Below are 25,450 nucleotides of genomic sequence, written 5' to 3' on the forward strand. Positions count from 1 at the left end.
TTAAGTCTCTATTCGCGGAGGAGCCTGGGTCGGATTGGAATCTATGAAAGATTCCATGAGAATATTTCATAGATTCACATGATATCTATGAAAGATTCCAGGAGAACTACAGTTAAAGGTAAGTAACTTGTTTTTTTCTCCAGCATTGGATCTTTTCATTGATTCAAATGCTTGAATCAGAGTAGCAAGCATTGCTAACAATTTAGCATATTACGTACAAAATGTGAGGATGGTGGGAGAGAAAAAACAAGCACACCTTATTTGAATAAATTGTGAATAACTGCCTGCCCCACTATGGCAGCGGGGATTGAGAGTATATAAAAAAAGAGAAAACATGAGGGGAGGGCAGAGGTTAAGAGGAGACAGACAGGGCCAAGGGAGAGGAATGCAGTGGAGGGTCTTTAAATGGCCTGCAGAGTCCGCAGAAGGGCACACTGAAAGGTATGAGGTGGGCTGCAGGCTAATTGCACAGGAGGGACTTCTGTGCATTTCAAAGGCAGGCAACAAAAAAGTTAACACCTGTGATGCCAGCTAGCCTGTTGCTCACCCTCCCTTTCCTTGGCTCAGCAGCAGCGCAGAGATAATAAAGAGAGGGTGAATCCCATTATTGTTTTAATTTGACACAAATTTTGCAGGCACTCTTGTAATAGCTGGATTTTTACAAAAGTACTGATTTTGCAATTGTTTTTACAAATAGCGAAATCACAATATCCTGGGGTGGGGGCTGTCCGTATGTCTGAGCATTGCTTGTGCTTGTGAAATGCTCTGCTGTAAGGGTAATTCTGTTATGAATCGCCCACTGCTGTGGATTTTGTGCTTCTGCTGCTAGAATTTGACAATGTGCTCCACCTTGTTTGTTTATGTAGAACATTGAGGTGGTGCGGTCCTATAAGACCAATACTTTTAAAGATACATGTGAGAAAGGACTGCCACGCCCTTCTGAGTGCTCTGTGTTCGAGGATATTTATGTGTAGACGCGTGTCTCATGATGTCCAGAGTCTTCTTGCTGATAACTCTTGGAGGTGTGATCCCCATCCTTTCATTGAGGCATCTGTGGTAATCACAAATTGACACCTTGGTTGTGGGAATATAAGGCCAAAGCGTATGTTCTTCTGTGCCGTCCACCAGGGAAGTGTTTTTACAGTTACTTTTACTCTGTTGTTGAAGAAACCGGATACCTGGGCCCACTGTATATATGACTGTTTCTGTATAGGCCTCAAGTCTGCAGAATGCTATGCAGGAAGACATGAAGCCTAGCAGCTTTTTTAGGAGACAAAATGTTATTCATTGTTTGCTTTGCCAAGTCGAATGGGCTATTGCTTCTTTACTGATGAAAATGTTTTTGCACTTTCGATGTCTATTATATCTCCTAAGAAAATAATCTTTGCGAAAGAGATTAAAGACTAAGGCCCACCTGGAGGTCCGATGGCCAAATTCTGACCCTGGCGGTCGCACCGCCAGTGGACTGCCACTACCGCCAGGAACATAGTTCCCAACGGGGTGTCGGCAGTCGGAGTTGTGGTCAGCCACGGTGGTGCTGATCACAAGTCCTATTTTCACCTGCCATGAAATGGGTGGCGGAAAGACAGTGCTGGGGGCCGTAGTGGGGCTCCTGCACTGCCGATGCCCATTGCATGGGCAGTAGAGGCCCCCCCCCTGCCCAGCAGCCTCGAAATGCACATTATCTGCCATGACAGACAGTGTGCATTCCGAGGGTGCTGGGGGCACCCTCTGTGAGATGGTATTGGCCTTGGCTCCATAAGGAGCCGAGGTCAATGCAGCTTTACGGTTTCCAGTGGGCTGACCGACAGAAATCTCAGATTTCTGAGGTTTCCCCGGTCATCCCACTGGAAACCTTGTAATAGGCCAGGGGGGAGACCGCCAGCTCTGCGGCTGTCTCCTCTCTACGGGGGCAGTGGTCGGCCTGCCAACCTCGTAATGAGACCCTAAGATTTTAAAAGTGTGATACAGGCTCTGATCAAGTTGTTGGTAGACTTTACAGGCAAACCTTTGACCATCTAATTGTCTAGGTAAGTTAGGCCAGATGACCTGGACTTCGAAGGTGGGCGGCTACTGCAGCCATACATTTAGTAAAGATTCTGGGTGCAGATCGGAGGCCAAAGGTAAGGATTCAGAGCTGGTAGTGGCAATCATTTACCTTGAACCTTAGGAATTTGTGCTGCTTCCTGTGAATGGGAATGTTGAAATACACATCTTTGAGACCTAATGATGCCATATGTTTGTTAAGACCTTTACTATGGCTTATTTCTATAGCACAAATCAAATTTCTGCTTTCAATAAATGCAGGTGCCTGTGTTTTATTTGGTAAGGCAGAGTTGTAGGTGGGTGTTGAATGAACTTCAGTGTATGTCCATACTACATGATGTCCACCACCCATCTGTCTCTTTTGATTGCCCCCCAGTTGCTTTAGAACTAAGATATTGTGCCTACTACAAGGCTTTAAGTTGTGGCTTAGTGTTTTATGGTATCTTGTGCCTGGACATTGTCAGTGACGTCTGGCATCCTGAACCTTTTGTTGGGTCTTCCACTTTTGTGGATGACACATATAGGGCTATTGACCTTGCTTTGGTGGGTTGCGTCATCCTTGCGGTTGACACGTAGGTTGGTGAGGTGCATATCCATAGCCTTTATACTAACCACAGTAGGATTCTATTCTACCTCGAAAGGAGTAGGGCTTACGAAGTTGTACAGCATCCAGAGATTCAGCTGCCTCCATATCCACTTTGATTTCTTTACGTGCGTTGCCCCGTGCTTACCAAACAGCCACTCACCATTGAATGGCATGTCCATCAACCATCCGTCCCATGTAAGGCTGCTGCACCAGCTAGCTGCCTGAAGCCAATCTGTGAGAAGTGCTTAGCTGACTCGAGGAGAGTAGCAGATGCCTTCTTTCAAGGAAGGATAGCTTTGAATTTCGGCTTTTTAGCCTCTGGTAGCAATGCCAGATACTGAGCTAAGACGAACCACATCTGCCTGTTATATCTGGCCATGATTACCTTTAGTAGCCCTTATTGACATAGCTGCCACAGAGGAGAATCTTTTACTCACCATGTCCATTTTGCAGCCTTCTCGATCTGGTGGTAATGTATTAGGGGCCTTTAGATTTTTGGATCCTTTGTGTGCTACCTGCACGATAATGTAATCAGCTTTACAGTGACCCTGGAGGCATAGTAGTGAATTCTCTGGGAGCAATTTATATCAATTTGTGGTACTATAGCTGCCACTGTAGCCGTATTTTGCATAAGTTTTATACTTTCTTGCCAGAAGTGATCTACTAATAGGGACTGTTTCAACCAATCTTTTGTTGGTTGTCTGAAGTCGTGCAGGAAACAGTCAGTTTATTTCACTGACACAGGTAAATTAAATCTTTTGGCTGCTGTCTCAACCAAAGACTAGAACCTGCATTATCATCAGGTGGTGAGTCAGAAGGTGGGGAAGTTGGTAGGTTTGTCACTAGTAGGATATAATCACTCCATTGATTTCACCTCATTGGATAAGTTGGGTGTAGTTCAACCTCTTCTACGTCTGTACATTGGTCATTATAATGTATGTACTTGGAAAGGTGATTAAGGAACATCTAAAAACTGTTTGATCAGTTGACGTACATTTTGAGGCCGCCTTCTGATGCTCATGGTACAGATCCTTGAGATCTAGATGCTTGTTGAGACGATGTAGGTGTCTTGGAGGATCCATCAACAGAAATATCACTGATGGTGGTTTTGTTGTTGACTCTGACATCCACAGGCGAGCTATTAATGGCTCCATTGTGGATGGAGCCAATATCTTGTCCACATGCTGTCTCCTCATCTCAAACGTCGTAGACGCGTTTTCGTTGGTCTGTGTTACTTGTGACATTATTGGTGGGCTCAACATCGATGGTGGAATTACTTTAAAAAAAATTTAGTCAGTGGTGATGATGTTGGAGATGTTGAGGATGGGAAATGGCTCTTTTTCTGTGTTTTTTTCTGGGGGAAATGTACCTGCTGATGTTTTCAATGTTTTTGTGGTGTTTTTTTCCTTTTTCTGAGGAAGGCCCTGTAGACTTGGTTTTGGACCTCAAGGATTCTGCTTCAGCGGGCTTTATATTTTCCTTAGATTTAAAATATCTGGTCTCAGATTTATCCCGAGAGTAGGAGTGTTCATATGCTTTAGTCTTTTTGGATCCATCTAACTAGTCTCCCCTCAAGATCATTGAGGGTCTTGGCAGAAAAAAGTCCTGCAGACCTGGGTAGAAGTAGTATATGAATCTCATGTGATGGTCATCAGGGGAAACACTCATTTTGCCACAGCAATCACACGCCTTAAACAAGTTCTCTTGGATTACTCTATTGATGACTTTTCTCAGAGGCAATATGGAAATGAGCACATCCAAAGCCTAAGAAAAACGCCAAAAGTTAACTTAGCTGTAGTAGAAATCTGAGGTGTGAAGGGCTATGGGAGAGGTGAGACAAGGAGCACTGTCACCTCAATGGCTGATGTTTGGTACCTTTAGAATGATGTGGATCTTCTAATGGGCACTCTCTGTAGCTTTTACAGCTGTTAAGGTCCAGTACTACTATTTTAAAGTTACTAAGGGTCTCCCACTTCAACGGTGGGGAATGACTGAAGCATGTGAATCTACTAAAGATTCAATGCTGTAGAAACACAGCAATTAAGTGTATGTTATAATAGGAGTATCTCAAAGAAGATGAGCATGGCTTTTCATTTCCACAGCCCAATATTAAGATGCCAGAACAGAAATCATTCCACATACTGATCTGGAAATGTACCTTTGAAAAACAAATAAGGCAACAGCTTGGCCAGATAGCAACTTTAAAGATTTTACAGAGGTGACTTGAGTAAATCTCAATTGAGTCAGATCACTTAATGAGCAGCTACACAAATACACTGAAAGTAAGAAATGAAACAATGTTGTGCAAAGAAGAGCTAGTGAGTGGTGTACACCTGGAGGGCCCCTGTAAAGTAAGTACCTGTGAGAGCTCTGTTAAGGTCCTTATTGGAAGACAGAAAGGAAGACAGATGTAATGATGTGCTAATTGAATGGTCCTTTAAGAACACAAGAAATTGCATACGTCAAAACAATAGTAGTTGTTGAGATACACATGGGTAGGAAAGTAGAAGGTATGGGATTGATAACAAATACTTCATTTTGGAGTCCCCTGAAATAGCTGACGTAAGGTCCCAGTAGGACGCTAGATCCATCACAATGAAAGAGTCTGATATTCATCAGTACACAATAGATTTAAGGTCTTCTTGTAAGGAGATGTAAGAACACTAACAAAGTGCCAGTTAAACCCATGAATGAACCCTTTCAGAAAGGTGAATATTTTCATTCAGAAGGAATTGTGTATAAATGAAATAAAATAAGGGTCCATCCACAAAAGAAACTTAACTTAAGAAGTCTCAGCATCTTCACCATGGAAACAAAGACAATGGTTTGGAGATAGGGATGAAAATGAAGAACTACGGAGAGGACTGTGGAAGTTTAAGCAACAGACGACCTAAAAAACAATCTGAATCAGATGTATAAGGGAACAAATGGTCTCTTCATATGTAACCCCATCAATGAGAGGCAAGAAAGCTTTCAAAATGGATACTCTACTAAAGCCCCGGAAGCACTTATACCCATAAGCAGATGGGACGCCATAGTTCTGAACGTAAACCTTTGACCTCTCAATGACCAGAAGACTTCCACAACCAGAGAAATTAGGTTAACATAGCAGAAGCCACAGAAGAAAAGCTGAAGGCCTCTACAATCAGCCTGACACAGATTGAAGTAATAAAATAACCCAACACACACCTGATATCATATACTTTTACTAAAAACAGGTAAATGAACTGTATTTCTGTCTGTTGCCTGCTTTGTCCACCACTTGCATGCCACACATTCTAGTGCAGACTTAGGGGATAGGACAAGGACTTCATGGTTGGCCTGACTGACCACTTCATCAATGACTTTAAAATACGAGTCCAGCACAAAACGCTGCACAGATGGCTTTCCCACTCATGCAGACTCTAAGAAATAAAATCATCACCTCATGAGAATTTGGAAAAACATCCTACCAGTGTAAACATGACCAAAGGGCTGGATTCTCAGACCCATCCACTTGAAAAAACATTCAAAGTGTCATGCCATTAAAAATTCAAAGTGGTACTACTTTACTCACTATGGGGGTCATTCTGACCCTGGCGGTCATGGACCGCCAGGGCCAACGACCGCGGAAGCACCGCCAACAGGCTGGCGGTGCTTCCATGGGCATTCTGACCACGGCGGTACAGCCGCGGTCAGAAACGGGAAACCGGCGGTGTACCGCCGGTTTCCCGCTGCCCCAGGGAATCCTCCACGGCGGCGCTGCAAGCAGCGCCGCCATGGGGATTCCGACCCCCTTCCCGGCAGCCTGGTTCTGGCGGTTTTCACCACCAGAACCTGGCTGGCGGGAACGGGTGTCGTGGGGCCCCTGGGGGCCCATGCAGTGCCCATGCCATTGGCATGGGCACTGCAGGGGCACCCTAACAGGGCCCCACATAGATTTTCAGTGCACCCGTCGCACCCCTTCCACTCCACCGGCTCCATTCAGAGCCGGCATCCTCGTGGAAGGGGGTTTCCCGCTGGGCGGGGGGCGGCCTTCTGGTGGTCACCCGCCAGCCCAGCGGGAAACTCAGAATGACCGCCGCAGTCATTTGACCGCGGTGCGGTCATTCGGCGGCTCCCGCCAGGCGTGCGGTTACCGCCGCCGGCGGGAGTCGGAATGACCCCCTATGTATTGCTGGAAGGGGAAAGCTAGCTGGGCTGAGGGAGCTATCAGTGATAATATGGCTACATGACGTTTTAAGGATGCTGCCTACCTACTCTGTTTTAGGCATCTTATCCTTTGTCTAGCACGAGTGAGTGAAGCTGTATTAAGGCCTTTACAAACAGCCAAATCAACTGCAGGAATTGTTGTGGAAATTCAGTTACATGTAAACCTCACTGGGCACTGCAAACAAGAAGCTCAATGTAGTCCTGCCTGTAAAAACTACAAAAATCTGCACAAATTGCACCAAATTCATATTCAAATATACATACAAATATGAACCACACCCCACAAAGCCAGAAGGACCAGAAGAGATTGTAGGCTGAAAGTGACATGCTAAGAAATTCTCCTGCAATTGTCAGAACATGATGTGGACTCACCACAACATGTACTATGCACCATACTATAAATCTCCTGAAATCACACACAAAAAATTTTGTGGTGATGTTCTTCAGTGTTTCTGAAAACATCAAAAGTGACTGCCCACAACCACAACATTCTTTAGTTGTATTCTGCAGAAATGAACTTTGGGATCCAAAAATCCAACATGGTTTCAAGTTCCAAAGTTTAGCTTGTGTCAGCAGAAGGAATGTAATGTATCAGCTGACTATTCCTTCCAATCTGTAAATCCGCAGAGCAGAGACTCTAAAAGAAGGATGGAAATGTAATATTCCAAATGAGCCTAAGCCTTATATGTTGAAGGCACTGCCCATTTGTTGGGGTGGAGGACAGGGAAGAGACAGGGAGGAACACAGCTACTAAAACAAGAAGTAGTTTCCTTCATTTTTGTTCATAGCAATTCTCAGGGTCAGACTTTCTTTTGCTTTAAGCCTTGAAGAATTCACAGGCTGTTGCTTTGCCTCTTTAACTCTCCCACAAGTGCAGAAACTACACACTGGCCATTCTGAGCAAATATCTTTCCTCAAAATATGGCTCCAGTTTGAGATAAGGATAAATGTCATACATGCCCAGAGATACCTTAACCAACCATTTTTGATATTTTTTCACTATACATCTATCATATTTTTCTTTGGAATCCAGTACTCTACACAGTTGTATAAAAATACTAGCTTACAGCAGAATATCGGTCTCGTACACACAGGTAATATTTGGAACTCTGAGAAGTTACAATTTTGGGAAGTCTCTAATTACCCTGACATTGGAGTCCAGTGTGTCCCAAAGCCCCGAGACTCAAACCTAAGGCAGGAGGTGAATGGGAAATAATATTGCACTTTAAAGGGCTTGTGTATTGTAAACTGCTTTGGAGTGAAAACTGACTTTTGCCACTACACTTGCCACAGCACCAAATTAATTTTACTGACTATGGGTGGTAAAAACTGCAGATAATTCCTCATGAGTTTACTCTTGGAATTTCTCATGGAACTTCTGCGTGCAAATTGGTAGACATATTTTTCTGCAGGCTCCTCTGCTCCATTTGATATAGTTCTGCTCGATTCTGTATTACTAGACCTTTTCTTGCTTGTGATGCCGCAGGGCTTGAAGAAAGATCTCTTTCACTTGAGCCATCATATCATGGTATAGTTTAAGGTCTTCTTCTTTTGACTTAAGTGTGCTCTTCAAGGTAATTTTGAGTGCCTCGTTCTCATCCATCTGGATAGCAAGTCTAAAGGTAAAAAAAAAAAAAAAAAAAAAAGAAAAGAAAATGTGACTTTTCTATAAAAATACACAAGGAAACTCCTTTTCATAAAAATATTATTTTCCATAAACAGGTGAGATGTGAAACTTTTTTTACAGAGATGGTGTACCATATATCACAACATTTACTCTAACTCTGTTTCTCTGACTCTACTCCCACCCACCATACTTTTCTCACTCTTCTTTCTCTACCCAATTATTTTGACATCTTCTTCAGTTCATTTAATGCTCTTAAATCTGCCAATATCATAATTTTTGATTTACACAAGAATTATTTTGACGTTTTCTTCAACCAGATTTTAAAATCTGACCTTCTATATTAGTTTGTTATTGTTCTTTCTTTTTACACAAGTACTCCTAATATACAAGTCTCACTCTCTCTGTACTAAATAACTACATATTGCACCTGCGCACATTTTTTAATTTCTCTGGAGTCACCTGGCTTATAGACTCCGCTCACCTAGTATCCATGACCTTTTTCATATTCATAGTTTTTTTCTGACCTGCTACTTTTTTTCAAATACGAAAATTGGTTTATTGCACAATACATTCTGCACTGAAAATAATTTAAAAAATAATAATTTCATGAATAATAATATTATTTATATTAATACATTATCATCACTGTTATCACTCTTTTTAGTAATAGCTTTATTATTGTTATTATTATTATTACCATTGTTGTTTTTATTATTATCATTATTATTATGTTTTATGAGAGTGTTTGAGTAAAAGCCATCTGAAGTTTCGATGGAGGACTAGGTGTTGAGCACATCTGGAAGAGTAACGTAACTTACATTTTTAAAACTTTAGCAATTTATGTATTGTGGAAAACGGCAAAGCATGCCTGTGATTCCTATTGTTGTTCAGCAAACACATGAGCTAAGATGCCATTTTCTGTGTACTTCTCTGTTGACACTTGAAGAAAAAAGAGGAAATATTATAGTGAAAATAGGCCACGGGATCGATTCCCCACTGACTAAAATCTGTCACATAGGCAGCAGCGAAGCGTTGAATGCTTTGTGAGAGAGCAGAGGTCACTGTACAAGTACGTACCATAAGTTAAAATGCAGTTGTTAGGAAAAGCCAACTCATACCTCTCTGCTCTCAATTAACATATAAAGATACCACTGCATAACCACTGGTGTGTTCACATATCTATGATAGGGTGAGACTTATACATAACGTAACCACTCCTTGTATTTTCATTATTTTTTTTTATTTACAAGTTCTGTCTTAGTTTAGAAAAAAATGCTTTGAGATTCACTCCCTAGAGTCACCACTGCTGCAGAATCCTAGTCCTGTATCATACAAGGCCACAACAGGATGGATATACTCTACCATTCTTTACAGAACTCAAACTGAAACAGGTGCATGGTTTTGGGGCATGCTTTGTTCTTAACTGTTGACTAAATATTACAAGTACTATTCACTTGAATCTGTTAAACCCTCCCCAAAAGATAAAACAATAGTGAATAAGCTGAAAGATGGTAGGGATGGGTCTCCTTTAACTGTAAACCTCTTGCAGCCAGCCCAACCACATCAAAACCCAGCAATGGAAGGAAAAGTTACTTACTTGTAACCCTAGTTTTGGTCGCTCAATCAGGGTATCCAGGCGCTTTAAGGTCCCGGAGGCTTATTCGAACAGCCAAGTCTTGAGGGCCATTTGGAATTCCAGAAGTTAGGTGATGGTCCGGAGGTGAGTGGGGAGGCTGTTCCAGATTGTTGCTGCAATGTGAGAGAAGGAGCATTCTCCACTTCTGCTTCGGTAGATGAGGGGAGTATGGGCAAGTAATAAGAAGGCAGAGAGTAGTCTTAACGGTTGGTGGAAGTTCGGGTGGTTTTTAAAGTATGCAGGTCCTTGGTTGTGTAAAGCCTTGTGTGCGTGGGTCAGCAGCTTGAAATGGCATCTCCTCTGTACAGGGAGCCAGTGGAGTTGCCAGAGATGGAGTGTGATGTCGGTTTACTGGGGGAAGACCGAGATTGGGTCTGGCTGTAGCATTCTGAAGTCTCTGTAGGAGGTGTGCAGCGATTCCTAAATAGAGGGCATTGCCTTAGTCCAGTCGGCTGATGAGGAGGGCCAGTGTCACGGTGCATCTCGTGTGTACGGGTAGCCACTTGAAGATCTTCCATAGCATGCGCAAAGTGAGGGAGCAGGCAGAGGAGACAACGTTGAACTGTAATTTTAAGGTGATCTTCCTGTCAATGATGATTCAGAGGTTTCTGGCATGGTCGGAGGGTGTGGGTGCGGGTCCCTAGGTCTTATGGCCACCAGGAATCGTTCCATGTGTTGCTACTGTTGCCAAAGAACAGTGCTACCGTCTTGTCTGTGTCCAGCTGCAGGCAGTTGTTCTGTATCCAGTCAGAGATGCTTGTCATGCATCAGTGGAAGATGGTTGTGGTGGTGGAAGGGTCGTCAGTGAGTGAGAGAATGAGTTTGGTGTTGTCTGCATAGGAAATTATGTTGAGACCGTGGGATCTATTGATGTTTGCCAGCAAGGTCATATATGCGTTGAAGACCGTGGGGCTGAGGGAAAAGCCCTGGGGAACACCGCAGGATATCTCCTTTGGTATTGAGGTGAAAGGTGGGAGGTGGATCCTCTGTGTTCTTCCGGTGAGGAAGGAGGTGATCTATCTGAGCGCATCCCTCTGGATGCCCATGTGATGGAGTCTTTCGATCAGCATGTGGTGGGATATGGTGTCCAAGGCTGCAGAGAGGTCGAGGAGAATCAAAGCTGCTGTTTCTCCTCGGTCGAAGAGGGTTCAGTTGTCGTTGTGGCTGCGATCATGGCACTTTTGGTGCTGTGATTGCTGCAGAAGCCGGATTGGAGGCTTCGGGTAGCTGGTTCTGCCATGTCATGAGTTGCTTGTTGATGATCTTTTCCAGTATCTTTGTGGGAATGGGAGCAGGGAGATTGGCCAGACATTTTTTAGTTTGCTGTGGTCGGCAGAGGGTTTATTGAGTAGTATTGTGACTTTGCTGTGTTTCCAGGCATTGGGAAATGTTGCAGTGGTGATAGAGGTGTTAAGCAGGGTGGTGAGTTTGCATCATAATACTCTTCCTTGCAGTCATAAACATTAGAACTGTCCCGCCCCTACGCAGGATGCCAGAACCCTTTTACTTTATATTCATTGAAAAAACCAAAGGTTAAAATGACAATATAGTTAGGTGAAAATGTCAGTTAAAAAGTAAAATTTTTAACTCTAAAAAACTCTGACATTTACCAGTTATTGTTAATTCAAGTAACTAGAACTCGAACCCTCACTATGCACAGTGTTGTCATCAGTGAGATAATATAAAATGTCATCAGTGATGTTATCAGTGATGTCATTCAAACAGGTTATGAGAGATGTAATATGTGAGGTCAGAAGCAGTGCATGTATTTTTTTATTTTTTTCAGAACAAGGAGACTGAGTCCCTGAGTCCGAAAATGGCTGCCAAAAATCTTTGTTGAATTAAGGCAGCCAATCAGATCCTACATTTTGATCTGCTTGTCCTGTGGTACTCTTGCGCTTCTAGATATTTATACATTTTGAACCTTAACTACTGACCGGATTTACACCAAATCAGATCTAGCTTTAAATTCAGTGTAATTCCGTTCTGCTGTTTTGGATGTAGCTTTGTATAAAATTGCACGTGGAAAACATGCTTCTGGATTTCTCTCTTTTTTCTCAGCCCCCCGCTTAACAGATAACCATGAAACTTTACAGGAAGGAGGTCGAGAGGAAGAACTCCTGCCCCCCCCCCCCCCTTTTTTCTGGAAAGTTTCGTGAAGATTTGTCAAACGGCACCAACGTTATTAGTAAGCTAAAAATCCACTTCCCATGGAAGTCTGGTCCCAACGATAATTACAGAGTGGTGACTGCCACTGTGTAATATTATATACATATATATATATATCTACAGCCCCTTTGCCTCAAATTAAATGCTCTCGGTTTTCCTAATAATACCTTCACTACCAGTTTATAACATAATATGATGCCTGAATCGATCCATCCATAGCTGGACAGTTTAGAAGTTGGGTAAACTGTCCTCAAAGAGCCTTAGTTTACAAACAACAAATTATTTTCTAATCTACTTTGTTTTGCATCCAACAGGCTAGAACATCCACACAGTAGTGTTTTGTGAAAGTATGTGGTGTGGTCCAGTTAGCTGCTTTGCATATATCAGCTGTAGGGATGTTCCCCAGGAAGGTCATAGAGGCTACTTTCTTTCGAGTAGAGTGTGCTCTAGGAGGAGTGGGTAGATTCCTTATGATTTTAAAGTAACATGTCTGGATGCATTTAACGCTCCGTATGGCAATGCCTGACTTGGCTATAGCCTTCATTTAAGGGGGTTCAGCAAAAGCAACAACAAGTTGCTTTGTCAATATAAATGGCTTGGCCCTATCAATGTAGTACATGAGGGCTAGTTTTACATGTGAAGTATGTAAACGCTGTTCTGCAACTGAATCATAGTGTGGGGAAAAAACAGGTAGGTCTACTGACTGATTAAGATGGAAATTCGACACTACCTTAGGGAGGAACTTGGGATTGTTGCGGAGGACAACCATATCCCTATGTACTTGGAAGAAGGGTTCTTCCAGGGTTAATGCCAGAGGCTCACTGATACGCCTAAGTGAGATGATGGCAACTAGAAATGCCACTGTCCAAGATAGGAACTGAAGAGGACAGGCATGGAGGGGTAAATTGGAGGTCCAATGTGCCGAGTGACTACAATGTTAAGATTTCATTAGGATGCCAGTATAAACCTGGGAATGAACCACACTTTTCATCCCATCCATGGAAGATTTATTGACCAGCATGCTGAAGAGAGAGATGTGTTGTTTATTCTGAAGATAGGCAGCCACAGCGGCTAGGTGTAACCATATGGATGTAAAGTCCAGCCCAGAAACTTACAAGTGAAGCAGGTAACAGACAATACTTTGTACTATAGCTTCAAATGGGTCAATTCGTTTTGAGTGACAGTAGGAGACAAAACCTTTCCACTTGGCCACATAACAGGCATGAGTGGTCGGTCTGCAGGCTTCCTTTAGAATGCTCATGCACTCAGGTGAAAAATTAAGATATCCACATCCTACAACTTTAGGAGCCATATAGCAAGGTTGAGGTACCTGGGATCTGACTGCCTGATTTCTCAATGGTTCTACATGAGAAGGTCTAACCTGTTGGGGAGCCTCTGGTGCTGAACCCGAGAGTTCGGTCAGAGTTGTGAACCACTGCTGGCGGGCCCATGTGGGAGCTACCAGGATGAGTATGAGGGATGTCTGCCAAAGCCGCCGAACCACAAATGGAATAAGAGCGAGAGGAGGAAAATGTAGGCATATATCTCTGACCAGTTCATCTATAGTGCACTGCAGACGGACTGTGGGTGTGGGAAACTGGAGGAGAAATTTGTGCATTTGGCATTTTCTGGTGCTGCAAACAGTTCTATCTGTGGAAACTCATCTGTGAAAGTAACAGAGTGGATTTCCGGGTGGAGTTCCCATTCATGGACTTGTTGCCACATCCGGCTGAGGAGGTCGGCAAAATCGTTCCATCACTGGAAGGTACTCAGTTACAAATGAATTTTGTGAGGGAAAACTCAACTTCAAATGGTTTAGGATAGCTATGATAGCTGTAGAGAACGTGTTCCCCTTGTTTCTGAAGGTAGCAAATGGTTGTCATATTGTTGGTCCTAACATGAACCACCTTTCCCACTAGGTCAGGTAGAAACGCCTTTAACACTAGAAGCTCCAGGTAGTTGATGTGATATTTGGTCTCCCAATGGCTCTGTACTGTCAGATCCTGTAAGTATGAGTCACCCCACCCCCCCACCATTAAGGGAGGTGTCAGTTTTAACAATCATCTGTAGAACAGTTTTGAGAAAAGACCACCCTCGCAACAGATTGTTGGTGTGCCACCACTGAAGAGAGTGGTAAGTGTGGTGGCCAATAATGACCTCCTGCCTGAGACCACTATTGAGCCAAACATTCCTGCAACAGATGCATGTGAAGTCTGGCATGAGGTACTATGGCAATGAGGGAGGCCATCATGCCTTGGAGGTGCGTGACTGTTCTGCCTGAGACCTGGCAATCTGATTAGGAAAGAGGGATCAGGGCTTGAAAATACCGGATCCTGGCAGAATCATGATAGGCTAAGCCTACTTCCTTGGTGAGAATAACCCCTAGATAAGGCCGCAAAGACCAGTGGTGCCCCATTGCGGGCCGTGGCCAGATCGGCGGTCAGCGTCTCCGACGGCCTTTTCTGCCAGGGGATGCTTTTCGGGTCGTGACCTGTTTTTTGGGCCACAGCACAACCTGAAACTTTCCCTTTGGGCTCTGTTTCACGCTGCGCCCACCTTTTACCCCCCCAGTTTTACTTACCAGCTTTTTACTGTTTTTCTTCTTTTTTCTCTTTTTTGTTTCTTCTTGGCCATATTTTCTCTTTCCCAGGAGTCTGTATTTCCTTCCCTGCATGCCTTGCTCCCAACTTTTTATACTACGGCTATTTCTTCCATTGTGACTTATCGCAATCCAAGATGGTGTCTTCATTACTTCCTGCATGTCACTTCCTGTTTGTCAGTATATAAGCACAGTTGGTCTTCTGTTCGTTGTGTTGCAAACACTTCCGTTCCGGTTGTGCTCTTCGCTCCTGTATCCTGTGATTTTGGACTTCACCTACTCTTCCCTGTCTGCAGTTTTTGTTCCAGACTTTTGGTGCCTTACTTTTTCTTTATATCTTTTTCAGGAGTTCCTTGATCTGAGGTTTTCCCAAGTTTTTTTTTTTTCTCCCTCTGGAGGTTACGGCCGGCTTGGTGTTCTATTATCAGCAGCACTGTGGCTACTGGAAAGGGTCGCCCCTACCTTGGTCAATCCAGAGAGTGGCAGATTACAGCGATAAGAAGCGTTCAGGTCGTGACAGGATCTGTAGGAGTTGGAGGTGTGATTTTGTGGCGTAGATGGTAAGCCCTAAGCGATGAAGCAGATCTATAGTGACCTGTGTGTGCGCTCCATTGATGACAGGTGGTACTTTTTATAAGCCAATTGACCAGATACTGGAAAACATGGACGCCATATCTACGGAGATATGCGGTTATCACTGCAAGGCACTTGGTGAACACCCGAGGTGCAGTAGCGACCCGAAAAGGTAGCACTTTGAACCTGTAGTGCCTTCCTCTGACCACAAAGCTGAGATACCGGCGATGCGCTGGATCTATTGGGATACAGACATCCTTGGAGTCAAGCGCATTAATAAAGTTGCCTGTTGGAGAAGCAGAATGACATCCTAAAGGGTTACCATGTGAAAATGCTCTGACAGAAAGTATTCAATTAGGGGCCTGAAGTCCAGAATGCGCCTGAGGGACCTGTCCTTTTTTGGTATGAGGAAGTGCAGCGAGTACACTCCTGTGCCTTGCTGCTGGTAGGGGACTGGTTCTACAGCTCCCTTGAGAAGGATGTCTTTGACCTCCTCCTTGAGTACCAACTGATGTTCTGGTGAGCATCAGTGTTTGCGAGGTGGAATGGTGGGAGGCGTGGAAGTGAGTTCTTGACAATAACCATGTTAGAAAATATCCAGCACCCACTGGTTTGAGGTAATGCTTTGCCAGTGGGAAGGAAGCCTTGTAGGTGTCCTTTTTATTTTTTTCTAAAGTTTGGTCCATTTGTGGATCAAAATGTTGGTCAGCATCAAAGGGTAAGTTCAGCAGGCTTTGCTGAACATCCAGCTTGAAGCCAGAGATACGGAGCCACGCGTGTCTGCATAGCAGAATGCTAGTATTTACCCCTCTAGCAGCGGTGTCAGCTGAGACTAAGTCACAGCGAACAGAGGTGCTGGAAATAAGTTTGCCCTCAGAGACTATATAATGACTGCATTTTCTATTTTCTTTAGGGAGGTATGGTAGGAGCTCCTCCATTTTGTCCCAGAGGGCACGGTTGTATCTTGCACTAAGGGCAACAGAATTCGCAATTCACCAGTGGTTGGTTGACTGCGCAGCCACCCATTTCCCTGCAGCATCTATGCATTTGCTTGCCATATCTGGTGCCGGGGCACCTCCACTGGCCTGGGAATTGGCTCGTTTACAGGCAGTGGTGATTACTAGAGAGTCGGTGGGAGCCGATCACGGATATATATGGGGTCAGATTGGTATGCCTTACACATTTTATCCACCCTAGGTGGTATGATCCTAGCCTGGAAAGTGCCTTTAAAAATGTCAAGGATATGATGCAACATGCCCTTGAGCATGAGGAGGTACTGGGTGGAGTGATGAGTGGGTGAAAAAGTCTTGAAAGGGAAGTCTCCTTTAAAGGCTCATTGTGAAGTTCTACTATATGGAAGGAGGCAGCCCTACTAATAAGCTCTTATTCATAGGGAGGGGCGACCAGGATAAAGGTCTGGGTATGTGTACCCTGGTGGCTGTACATCGTAGAAGTCCAATGGGTCACCCTGTTGGGGGTGGGGGGGTACCAAAAGTGTCATCACCCCCACCACGCCCACCGGTGTCAGAGTGTGGAGACCTCTAAGGGGTGATGTCAAAGGGGTCCCCGGGAGATGGAGGAGTGTAGGGTGAAGGCTCAGATAGAGGAACAGGTGGGGGTGAAGGTGGTGCAAGAAGTAAGGGGCTGGTAGCCTTATCCACTTTCACGCCCACCGGTGTCAGAGTGTGGAGACCTCTAAGGGGTGATGTCAAAGGGGTCCCCGGGAGATGGAGGAGTGTAGGGTGAAGGCTCAGATAGAGGAACAGGTGGGGGTGAAGGTGGTGCAAGAAGTAAGGGGCTGGTAGCCTTATCCACTTTCTTACGTTGCTTTGGAAGAATGGGAATGTCCAAGGACTCCTCCAAGACAGCTGACATTTCCAGTGTGGAGCAGAAGGCCCGAAGGGCGGGTAAGGATGCTGTGTGTGTGGAGTGGATGATGTGTTTCTGCCTTGAGTCAAGCTGATCTTGCATCTAATGGAAGATCGTCTCGACTGTGCTGGTGTCTGACTTACTGGTGGTTGCCGAACTCCCTGGCTCCGAAGGTGCCCTCAGAGTAGCCAGCACTGAGGCAGTTGGTCTCAAAGACTTCTTCAGCGCAGAGCTGGGCAAGGCATTTTTAACGAAAAGTCAGTGACGAAAAATGCCAGAAGGAAGTTGCAGTCCGAAAGCCTGTCTCTGAAGTTCCAGAGTGGATGTATGCCTTTTGGATGAAGGTTGATCGGGATGCATGCTGTGTTGAGGGGGAGAGGGTGCCTTACTCACGAGCGGCTAAGCAGGTGAAAGGTCCTCTATCTCCATTCTGGAGCCATAACTTTCTTCAGGGAAGAAAGCCTCTTTATCCACAACCGATGGTTGTGGATTTTGTTCCCCTTGACTTCCCCTGGACTGAAAAGGCATGGTGTGTCTTCTCCACCCCATGTGACATCTCGAATCAACGAGTGTGACGGTCACAAAGAGTCAAGAGAGTTTTGGAGAAGAAGGAATTGAGGCAACCGCATTGTTTTCAAGTGACAAACAGACTGCAGATCTAACGGAGATCAGTCCAGGGATACTTTGCGTGGCAGCCATGACAATACCGAAAAGACGTCCATTCCATCACCATCAAGGCATGGTGGAATAACGCGACAGAGACAGGAATAAGGCCCAGAAGGGGCTGTGGTTATTCAGACCCCGCTTGCGCAGAATATTCAAACATCAACCCACAAAAGCAAGAAGAGCAGCGCAATCAAAATACAATACAGACGGAGGGAAGGTACCATGTGAATTGAAAAGAAGCACAGGAGCACACGTCCAAACCAGACGATGGAAAGAAAACAATCTAACAATGGAGTTGATCACCTTGCGCTTTATCACCAAAAGGAGGGGTCACACTACCGTGAGATTCGAAAGACTCCTTCGGAGAAAAACAACTTTCACACATACAGACCCTACACTAGATGGCAGGAGTATGCACAGCATGTGTACCTACAGCCACACATGCATTAAACATGATGTTACATTAAATTACATTATTTAAATTAGTTAAAAATAAATATAAATATAATTTAATGTTAAATATAGTTTATTAAAATAGTAACTATATTTAATATAATTCAAAATATGATGAGTCTCTGACCTAATAGGGATTCATCTACTTTAATGGATTGTGTCTGCAGCTCCTGAATGAAAAGTACTCTTTCTAACAGGTTGGCACCATTCTTCTATCAAAGAAAGGACTGGATTACTTCCAGCGAAACACAGACTTTGTTTTCCAGGTTTCTGTGGGGTGTTTTCGAAGTGGTCTCATAAGCAAACCGGAGTGTGGGATAATGAAAATTCAAGAGAGCCCAGAGCCCAGAAGAGACTGGTCATGAAGTTAGAGATGATTGCTATACAGTTGTTAGCAATTTATGGCTAAAGATAATACAGGATACTCTGAAGAAAATACTCTTCTTAATTATGTGTATAATTAGGACCCTATATAACTCCACACTTAGGCAGAAGTGCAGATTTTTGTATATTCATGAGTAGACCTAGGGCCTGATTTAGATGTTGGCGGTAAAGGTCCCACCATCGACTTTTCGTCTGAAAACCCGTCCACCGCCATGACGGTCCACCTGCCATATTTAGATGTTGGGGGTCCCATAGGCGAAAGCCTGCATTCAAACTGACACTTCCGTCAAGAAACACTGCCCGCATCGATGACGGGAGAGGAAATAGTGGATGCCGGCAGGACCCCAGCCACCCTTCCTACCATGCTGATTTGGATGTTCCTTTCCGCCAAGTAAAAAATGGCAGTCCAATCTCCACTTTTGAGTTAGCGGATTGGAGGGGGTGAAAACTCAACTTTTTTCCCCATTCTACGCCGTCTACGACTGGACAACACCTGCCATAACTGCTGCCACTGTCTCACAGAGAAAACACAACCCCCGTTCCTGGACTCGCAGGTAGGGACGCATTGCCAGGCTACATTCGGTGGGTACTACACAGGAGATTGGGGCCACTGCAGGCATATACATGTCATAGTAATTTTCTAAAATCACTATGGCATGCATATCTCAGGGAAACAAGTGGGTCAGACATGGATAGGGACACAATCGTACACAACACATGTCCCACCCATACACAACTATCATTGTGGTGTCAGTATTCATTGCCAAATAAATGCTGGCACCACAATGATGGTACACTCACACTTGAAAACGGTGTCCATGTGTGTGCATTGCAAGGGGACCTGTACTGGTAGGTTTGTGTTATCTGTTGTGTATGTGAGTCAGTATGTGTGAGTGTTGACAGGCTGGTTGAAGTGGAGGGAGCTGGAGTGGGTCTATGTGTGTCACTTGCATGTGAGATTGATGTTTTTGTGTATGTTGTGTTGCTGTGTGACACACTCAGGTGAGTGTTTTTGTGTAGCGGACGTTGTCATGATGTGTGTAGTTGTGCTTGTGTGTGAGTGTGTTTGTGTAGCTGAGTGTGTAGTTGTAGGTGTGTTGTGTGTGAGTCCAGTGTCAATGGTGTGCGTTTGTTGTGACGTGGATGTATGTCAATATGTGTTTTCGGCGTGCATGGGTTGTGTTGGACTTGTAATGGATGATGGTGTGTATGTGCAGTGCTCGGGAGACATGTCTAAGGCAAAGTGTGTGTGTGCATATCACTTACCTCTATTTCATCACCCCTGCCATTATACGAAGTCCACTGGGTCCCGCTGCCACCTCCCTCTGTCAGCAATCCATCGCCAGTCCTCTGCGTGCAGAGCTTTAACATCTAAATACAGTGGGTGGAACACTGTCGACTTGACTGTCTTCTCAGGTCCGCTGTTAACACTGCTTGGCGTTAACACCATCAAGATTTAAATCAGGCCCCTAATTTGTTAAGAAGCAATTACATGGTCTGTAAGTCTTGTACCACTTTCTAGGGGCTGTTGGACTTGATCAGGATATTGCCCAGGTATGGGCAACTGAAAATCCTCTTTGATGCATGGTACACCACCACCCCTTCTGTTCTTCTTAAGAACTTTCTTGAGCTAACTTCAGTTTAAACCTAAGCACTCAGTATTGTTAATGCAAGTGTCTTACATTCTGAGGAATTAGGTGTACATTGAATCTCCCAGTTTCAGCTGTGGGAAGATTTGATGAAGGGGCAGCTTGCAAAACCTCTCAATTTCTATCCCTTTGTGGACCTTGTTTAAGATTACAATTGGCTTATGATGAATTCTGGGTTCATTCTTTTGCATCCAGAAATATCTGAAATAAATGCAGTTTTTCTTTGCGATGGGAATGGGTTCTTCTATGTCCCTTCTGTTGACAAAGGTTTGCATTTTGTTTCAAATTATGCAATTGGATGTTGGGTGCCTTCGTTCGTAGCAAGGAAAGAAGGAAGTGTCATGAGAAGTAGAGCATGACCATTCAATATTCTGCACCCATTTCAAGGCATTTTGGAGATAATTTATAATATTTCCTGCAATTGTAATGAGACACAACGAAAACGAAGCATAGAGGTCATTGGCTGCTCTTCTGCAGGTTCCTATGAGTGCTTTGTTTTTCTGGTGCACCAAAGCATCTCTACTTTCTCCTCTGATAACCTTTGATAATACATGTACATTGCTGATGCTGTGGCTATTTCTGAGGTTATCAAAAAGGGGAATGGACCCTTTGAGGCTGATATAACTTACCACCTCTCTCTATGTCTACAGTGAGATTTGAAAAACCTCTTGCATTCTTCTGCACTGACAGCGCTGAGCGCCGATGTTTCTAACCGCTGTAATTTGTCCATGTGTAGGTTAGAACTGAGTATCGGAAGTTTAAAGTCTTTTATAACCGATTGTTCTTCAGGTGGTAAGGCACACTCAAGATTTCCTGTGAAGGGTATCACCAAGGCAGTAATCCGATCCTGCAGTGTCTGATGAATTCAGAGAATCACTTATTACCTGACTCAATATTAGGAAGTGTTTATTAAGAACTTCTAGATCATGTATTTCCTATGTTTTGGTAGGTCTGCTGCAAAAAATTTCATTGATTTTTATAAAGATCTATTAAACTGGCCTATTAGGGCTGTTGCACTAGTCATTTTCGAAGTTGGACAAGCAGCACTACACATTTTCTGTAAAAGTATCTGGTCTTTTGCTTCCTCTGTCCTAAAGCATGGTTGTTTTGTGGACCAATGTGTGGCATTTCCTAACTACAAATATGATCAGTGAATCAGGCCGAGTGTCAGCTTTAAGAAAGCTGGATCCTGGTCAGAATGTCCACACTTTTTTTTTGTATCAATCGAGCCACTTTGGAAAAGTAAGTGTGACAAGCGTTTCCTCTGCATTTTAGCGACTATGCTAATGATGGCAGAAGTGGACTCGAGTAAGCACTTTGATGTAGCGTTTTCAAAATGACTGAAGCAATGTTTTTGGAATCCTAACTGGGATATTTGGCTTTGCAATGTTTCCAATCAGAACTTTCTGGAATATTGAAATGCTATCAACTGGGGAGAAATGTAAAACGAGCCAGAAGGAGAGAATGGGATATAGGATTTGCATCTGTTCTTCTTTAAGGAGATATAGAAGGTGTTTCTTCGTCTTTCTTTTGTGGTGGGCCACCATAGGAGCTCTGGTTGATGGGTGCCTTCTTTTGTGGTGGGGGCACCATCGGAGCACTGGATGGTGGGTGCAAATGTAAAGTAGTACCAGCAGAAACTATTGAAACCCATGAGGGAACCACTGGTGACATACTTTTCCATGTTTTAAGGGGTTGTGAAAGTTTTTGCTGAAGAGGAAACCACCTATTAGCCTGCACTGTAGAGGCATTCTGAGGGCGCTCTAGGCAGAATAGGAGCCTTTAACAGTACCTGCACTTAGTCATCCAGAGGACTTACAATGACTAGTGAAAGGTCACGCTGTGGTGATCCTTCTAGTGACACTGATGGAGAACTAATCCTTCTAGATGTGCAGATTTTGGATGGATGGTTAAATTCTAATGTCGATGGAAGAAAAAAGCCTTGTCCCAACATTGACAGTGTTCTCAACAGCATACTTCTGGAGTGCTTCAACTTAGTGATAGATGTTGAATTGTTCTTCAACAGTATACAAGTCGGTAGAATGGTTTTTCTCAAGTTTGAAAAGCTTGCTATCAAAGGGGTTCAGTGTACTTTTTCTGGACTGGTGGTGTTTCTTGTGCTTCTCCTTTGCTGCCATATCCCTCTGGTGGAGGGCTAGTGTTTGGGAGCTGTGTTCCAGTTTAAGTAACTCCTTCACCGACCACCCTTGGTGCTCCCGTGCTTCTGTGAACTTTTGTTTCCTCAGGTCTTCCTCCATCCTCTCACTTGCACAAATGCAATCTTGATATTTATGGGCCTTCCTGAATATCTTTTGCCAAAATGGGCATTGTTTCACAGCGTGAGAGCTTGAAAGACAGACACACAAATTGCATGTGGTCTATTGGCATACTTTTGTCTATGACAGCCAGGAAATTTGACAAATCGTGATGGCAATCTTAAGTGTGAACAACCTATAGATGAAGATTTGAAAAGATTTTTCTAAAGAAATCAGGGTTGAATAACACTAGAAGTATTATGAAATCCTCTTAGAATAAGCTAGAAAAAGAAGAAGAGCTCATCAGTAGCTACAAGTACAAGGCATGATGGGATAGAGAAGTTGCTGCCTTCTTTTACCAGCAGTCTCTCTTTCTATCTTGGCACGCATGCTATGTATCTGGCTGCATTTCCCTTTATTCCAATATGTTCTTCTGAGAGGGCTGAGGGCAGCAAACTGAGACTATCATGCAGTGTTTTTTAGGCTATCATCTATATATTTTTATTCCTTTTTTATAAAAACCAAGAGTGGAAAAACAGTGGAAATTTGGTAAATTGGCCCTAAAGAGACTGCAAATATACCTACTAGAAGCACCTACAGTGCAACTGTACTGCCATGTATTTTGTGTGTTTTGCTATATGTGCACATGTTCATAAAGATTGCAAAGAAAGGTTCTGTAATCCAGTGCAGTGCAGGGCAGGGCAATTCTAATGTTTAGGATTATTGAGGTGGGTCCTACAATGAAGAAAATTTACTTGGTATCCTTTTTCTTCACGGCAAGAATGTTAGCTGAAGCTGTCAACAAATCAATAAAGTCTGCCGTGAGTCGGATAATGTATAAAATTTTGAAATATAACTACAAACATTATACTGATATAGAACAAAGTGGTAGTTTTAAAGGCAGATACATACCACAGTACATAATGGGATAAATTATCTAATTTTCATGTATTGAAATTTAAATGCTGCTGCATACAAATTAGCTTTGCTACTTTAATGCAAAGGAAAACATGAAGAAAAAAGTTAAATGCAGCCTGATCGGCAGCAGTTTTGAGAAACTGAACTATAATGCTATTCCAAAAAGGAGACTAGCAACTTCTTTATCCCTTCTTGGCTTGTACTGATATAAGTATCAGTTCTTTTTGACTAGCATTAAAGGATCAACACTTTACACCTTTTATTATCCAAAAGACATTGACGGAGGTAAGGGTACTTTTTTATTACTTCAATGACCATTCATATGATGGAGAACTAGGATTAAACACACATTTTCCTTCTCCACCATAGGATATTTATTGTTAGTCCAATAACTTAACATGATAGTAAGAATACTGCAAAAGTAGACATATCCTGCTATTCTGCAACTTAACCCACTTGGATATCAGCTCTGGAGTTCTAGGCAAAAGTGCCTGGAGAATGAATAGATGGATCTCAGCCTAGCTGCCTTGCAAATGTCAGCAATTGGGTTTTTCTTTTTTTGGAGTAGCCGCTTTCTCTCTTATGGAATTAAGCCTACCATTTACCTGGCAATGATTTGTTAGGCATCTAATAATACTAAGTTAAACACCATACAATCCACATGGATATGGGGTATGTGGAGTGTGGCATTACAGTTGTAATGGGAGTATAGTGTACGTAGAGTTGTTTCGAGTTTTTAATATCCCTTGTTTTGTCATGGTAAAATCTAATGCATCTCCTTAAATCAAGAGTAAGTAGGTACACTTCCATAGGAGGGATCATATTTTGAAAGAAAACACTCAAGGAAATAGCCTGATTTACATGAAAGTCAAAGACAATATTTTGCATAGAGAGGAATGTGTTCTCTAACCCACTTTATTAGAGTGAATTAGTGTGGATGGTTCTTGAGAACACACAGCCTGGATTTCATTGGCCCTATGCAGTGAAGATGTAGATGCTAGGAAGCCACTTCCCAGGACAGCTGCTGCAGGGCAATTTGAATACAGGTTCAAATGTGGAGCCTGTTAGTTTTATTAAAACCACATTAACTTCCCAAAAAGGATGAGGTCACTTGATTGGGGAAAAAGCTTTACTTATTTCATCTAAGAACTTGTTTACTAAAGGCACATTAAAAAGATACCCTAAAACTAACTATTTTGTAAGCCCAAGCAGCAGCACAGAAAATCTCAATAGATTTAAATTGCAAGGCAGGCTTAGCCACATGTAGGAGATAGTACAACACTGCCTCTTGCTGATGTGATTTGATTGAAGTCCCTCTGCATATAACAGATGAATAATCCTTTAAAGTTGGATGCCTAGATTTACTGAATTGATGGTATTTTCTCCTCTTTCAGTATGATCATATAGTTTTTTTGGAAGACTAAAATGGCTATATTGAATGGATTCAGGACACATGCTATCAGGTTCAGTGATTGTAGGCTACAGTGGTGTATATAGCCTAGTACCCAGAACAGCAGATTTCATCTGTCTGTTAACTAATTGTAAGGTATTTTATGACATATAAAGGAGATCCGCAGCCAACCATTGTCTTGGCTATTGTGGTGCAATTTGGATTAGGCAGATTTTGGAATGTTTCATTTCAATCACAGTTGTTTGAATCAGTGTCAGAAAAGGTTAGTAAAATTTCCATGACCAGTTGATTAAAAGGGTACCAGTCATTGCCAAAGATTTATGCAATCTGTATACCCTTTAAATATGCATACTGGACATTAGAATATTTATATTCCAATTATTATTTTTTGGTTTGTACATAGAACAAATAAACAATG

The 25,450-nt window shown here is 43.2% G+C and overlaps 1 protein-coding gene across 2 annotated transcripts in view; it reads right to left on the bottom strand.

Moving 5' to 3' along the window:
- Positions 1 to 6,642: 6,642 nt before the first annotated feature.
- Positions 6,643 to 25,450, bottom strand: part of CCDC13 (coiled-coil domain containing 13) — a 527,643-nt gene continuing 508,835 nt past the window's right edge. For both annotated transcript variants that reach the window (XM_069211020.1, XM_069211021.1), the window contains exon 16: positions 6,643 to 8,439. In XM_069211020.1, coding sequence (XP_069067121.1) covers positions 8,280 to 8,439 — 160 coding nt within the window. In that variant the 3' untranslated portion in view covers positions 6,643 to 8,279. The remainder of the gene's footprint in view (positions 8,440 to 25,450) is intronic.

The sequence above is a fragment of the Pleurodeles waltl genome, chromosome 10 (genome assembly GCF_031143425.1).
Source record: "Pleurodeles waltl isolate 20211129_DDA chromosome 10, aPleWal1.hap1.20221129, whole genome shotgun sequence".
NCBI classification, from domain to species: domain Eukaryota; kingdom Metazoa; phylum Chordata; class Amphibia; order Caudata; family Salamandridae; genus Pleurodeles; species Pleurodeles waltl.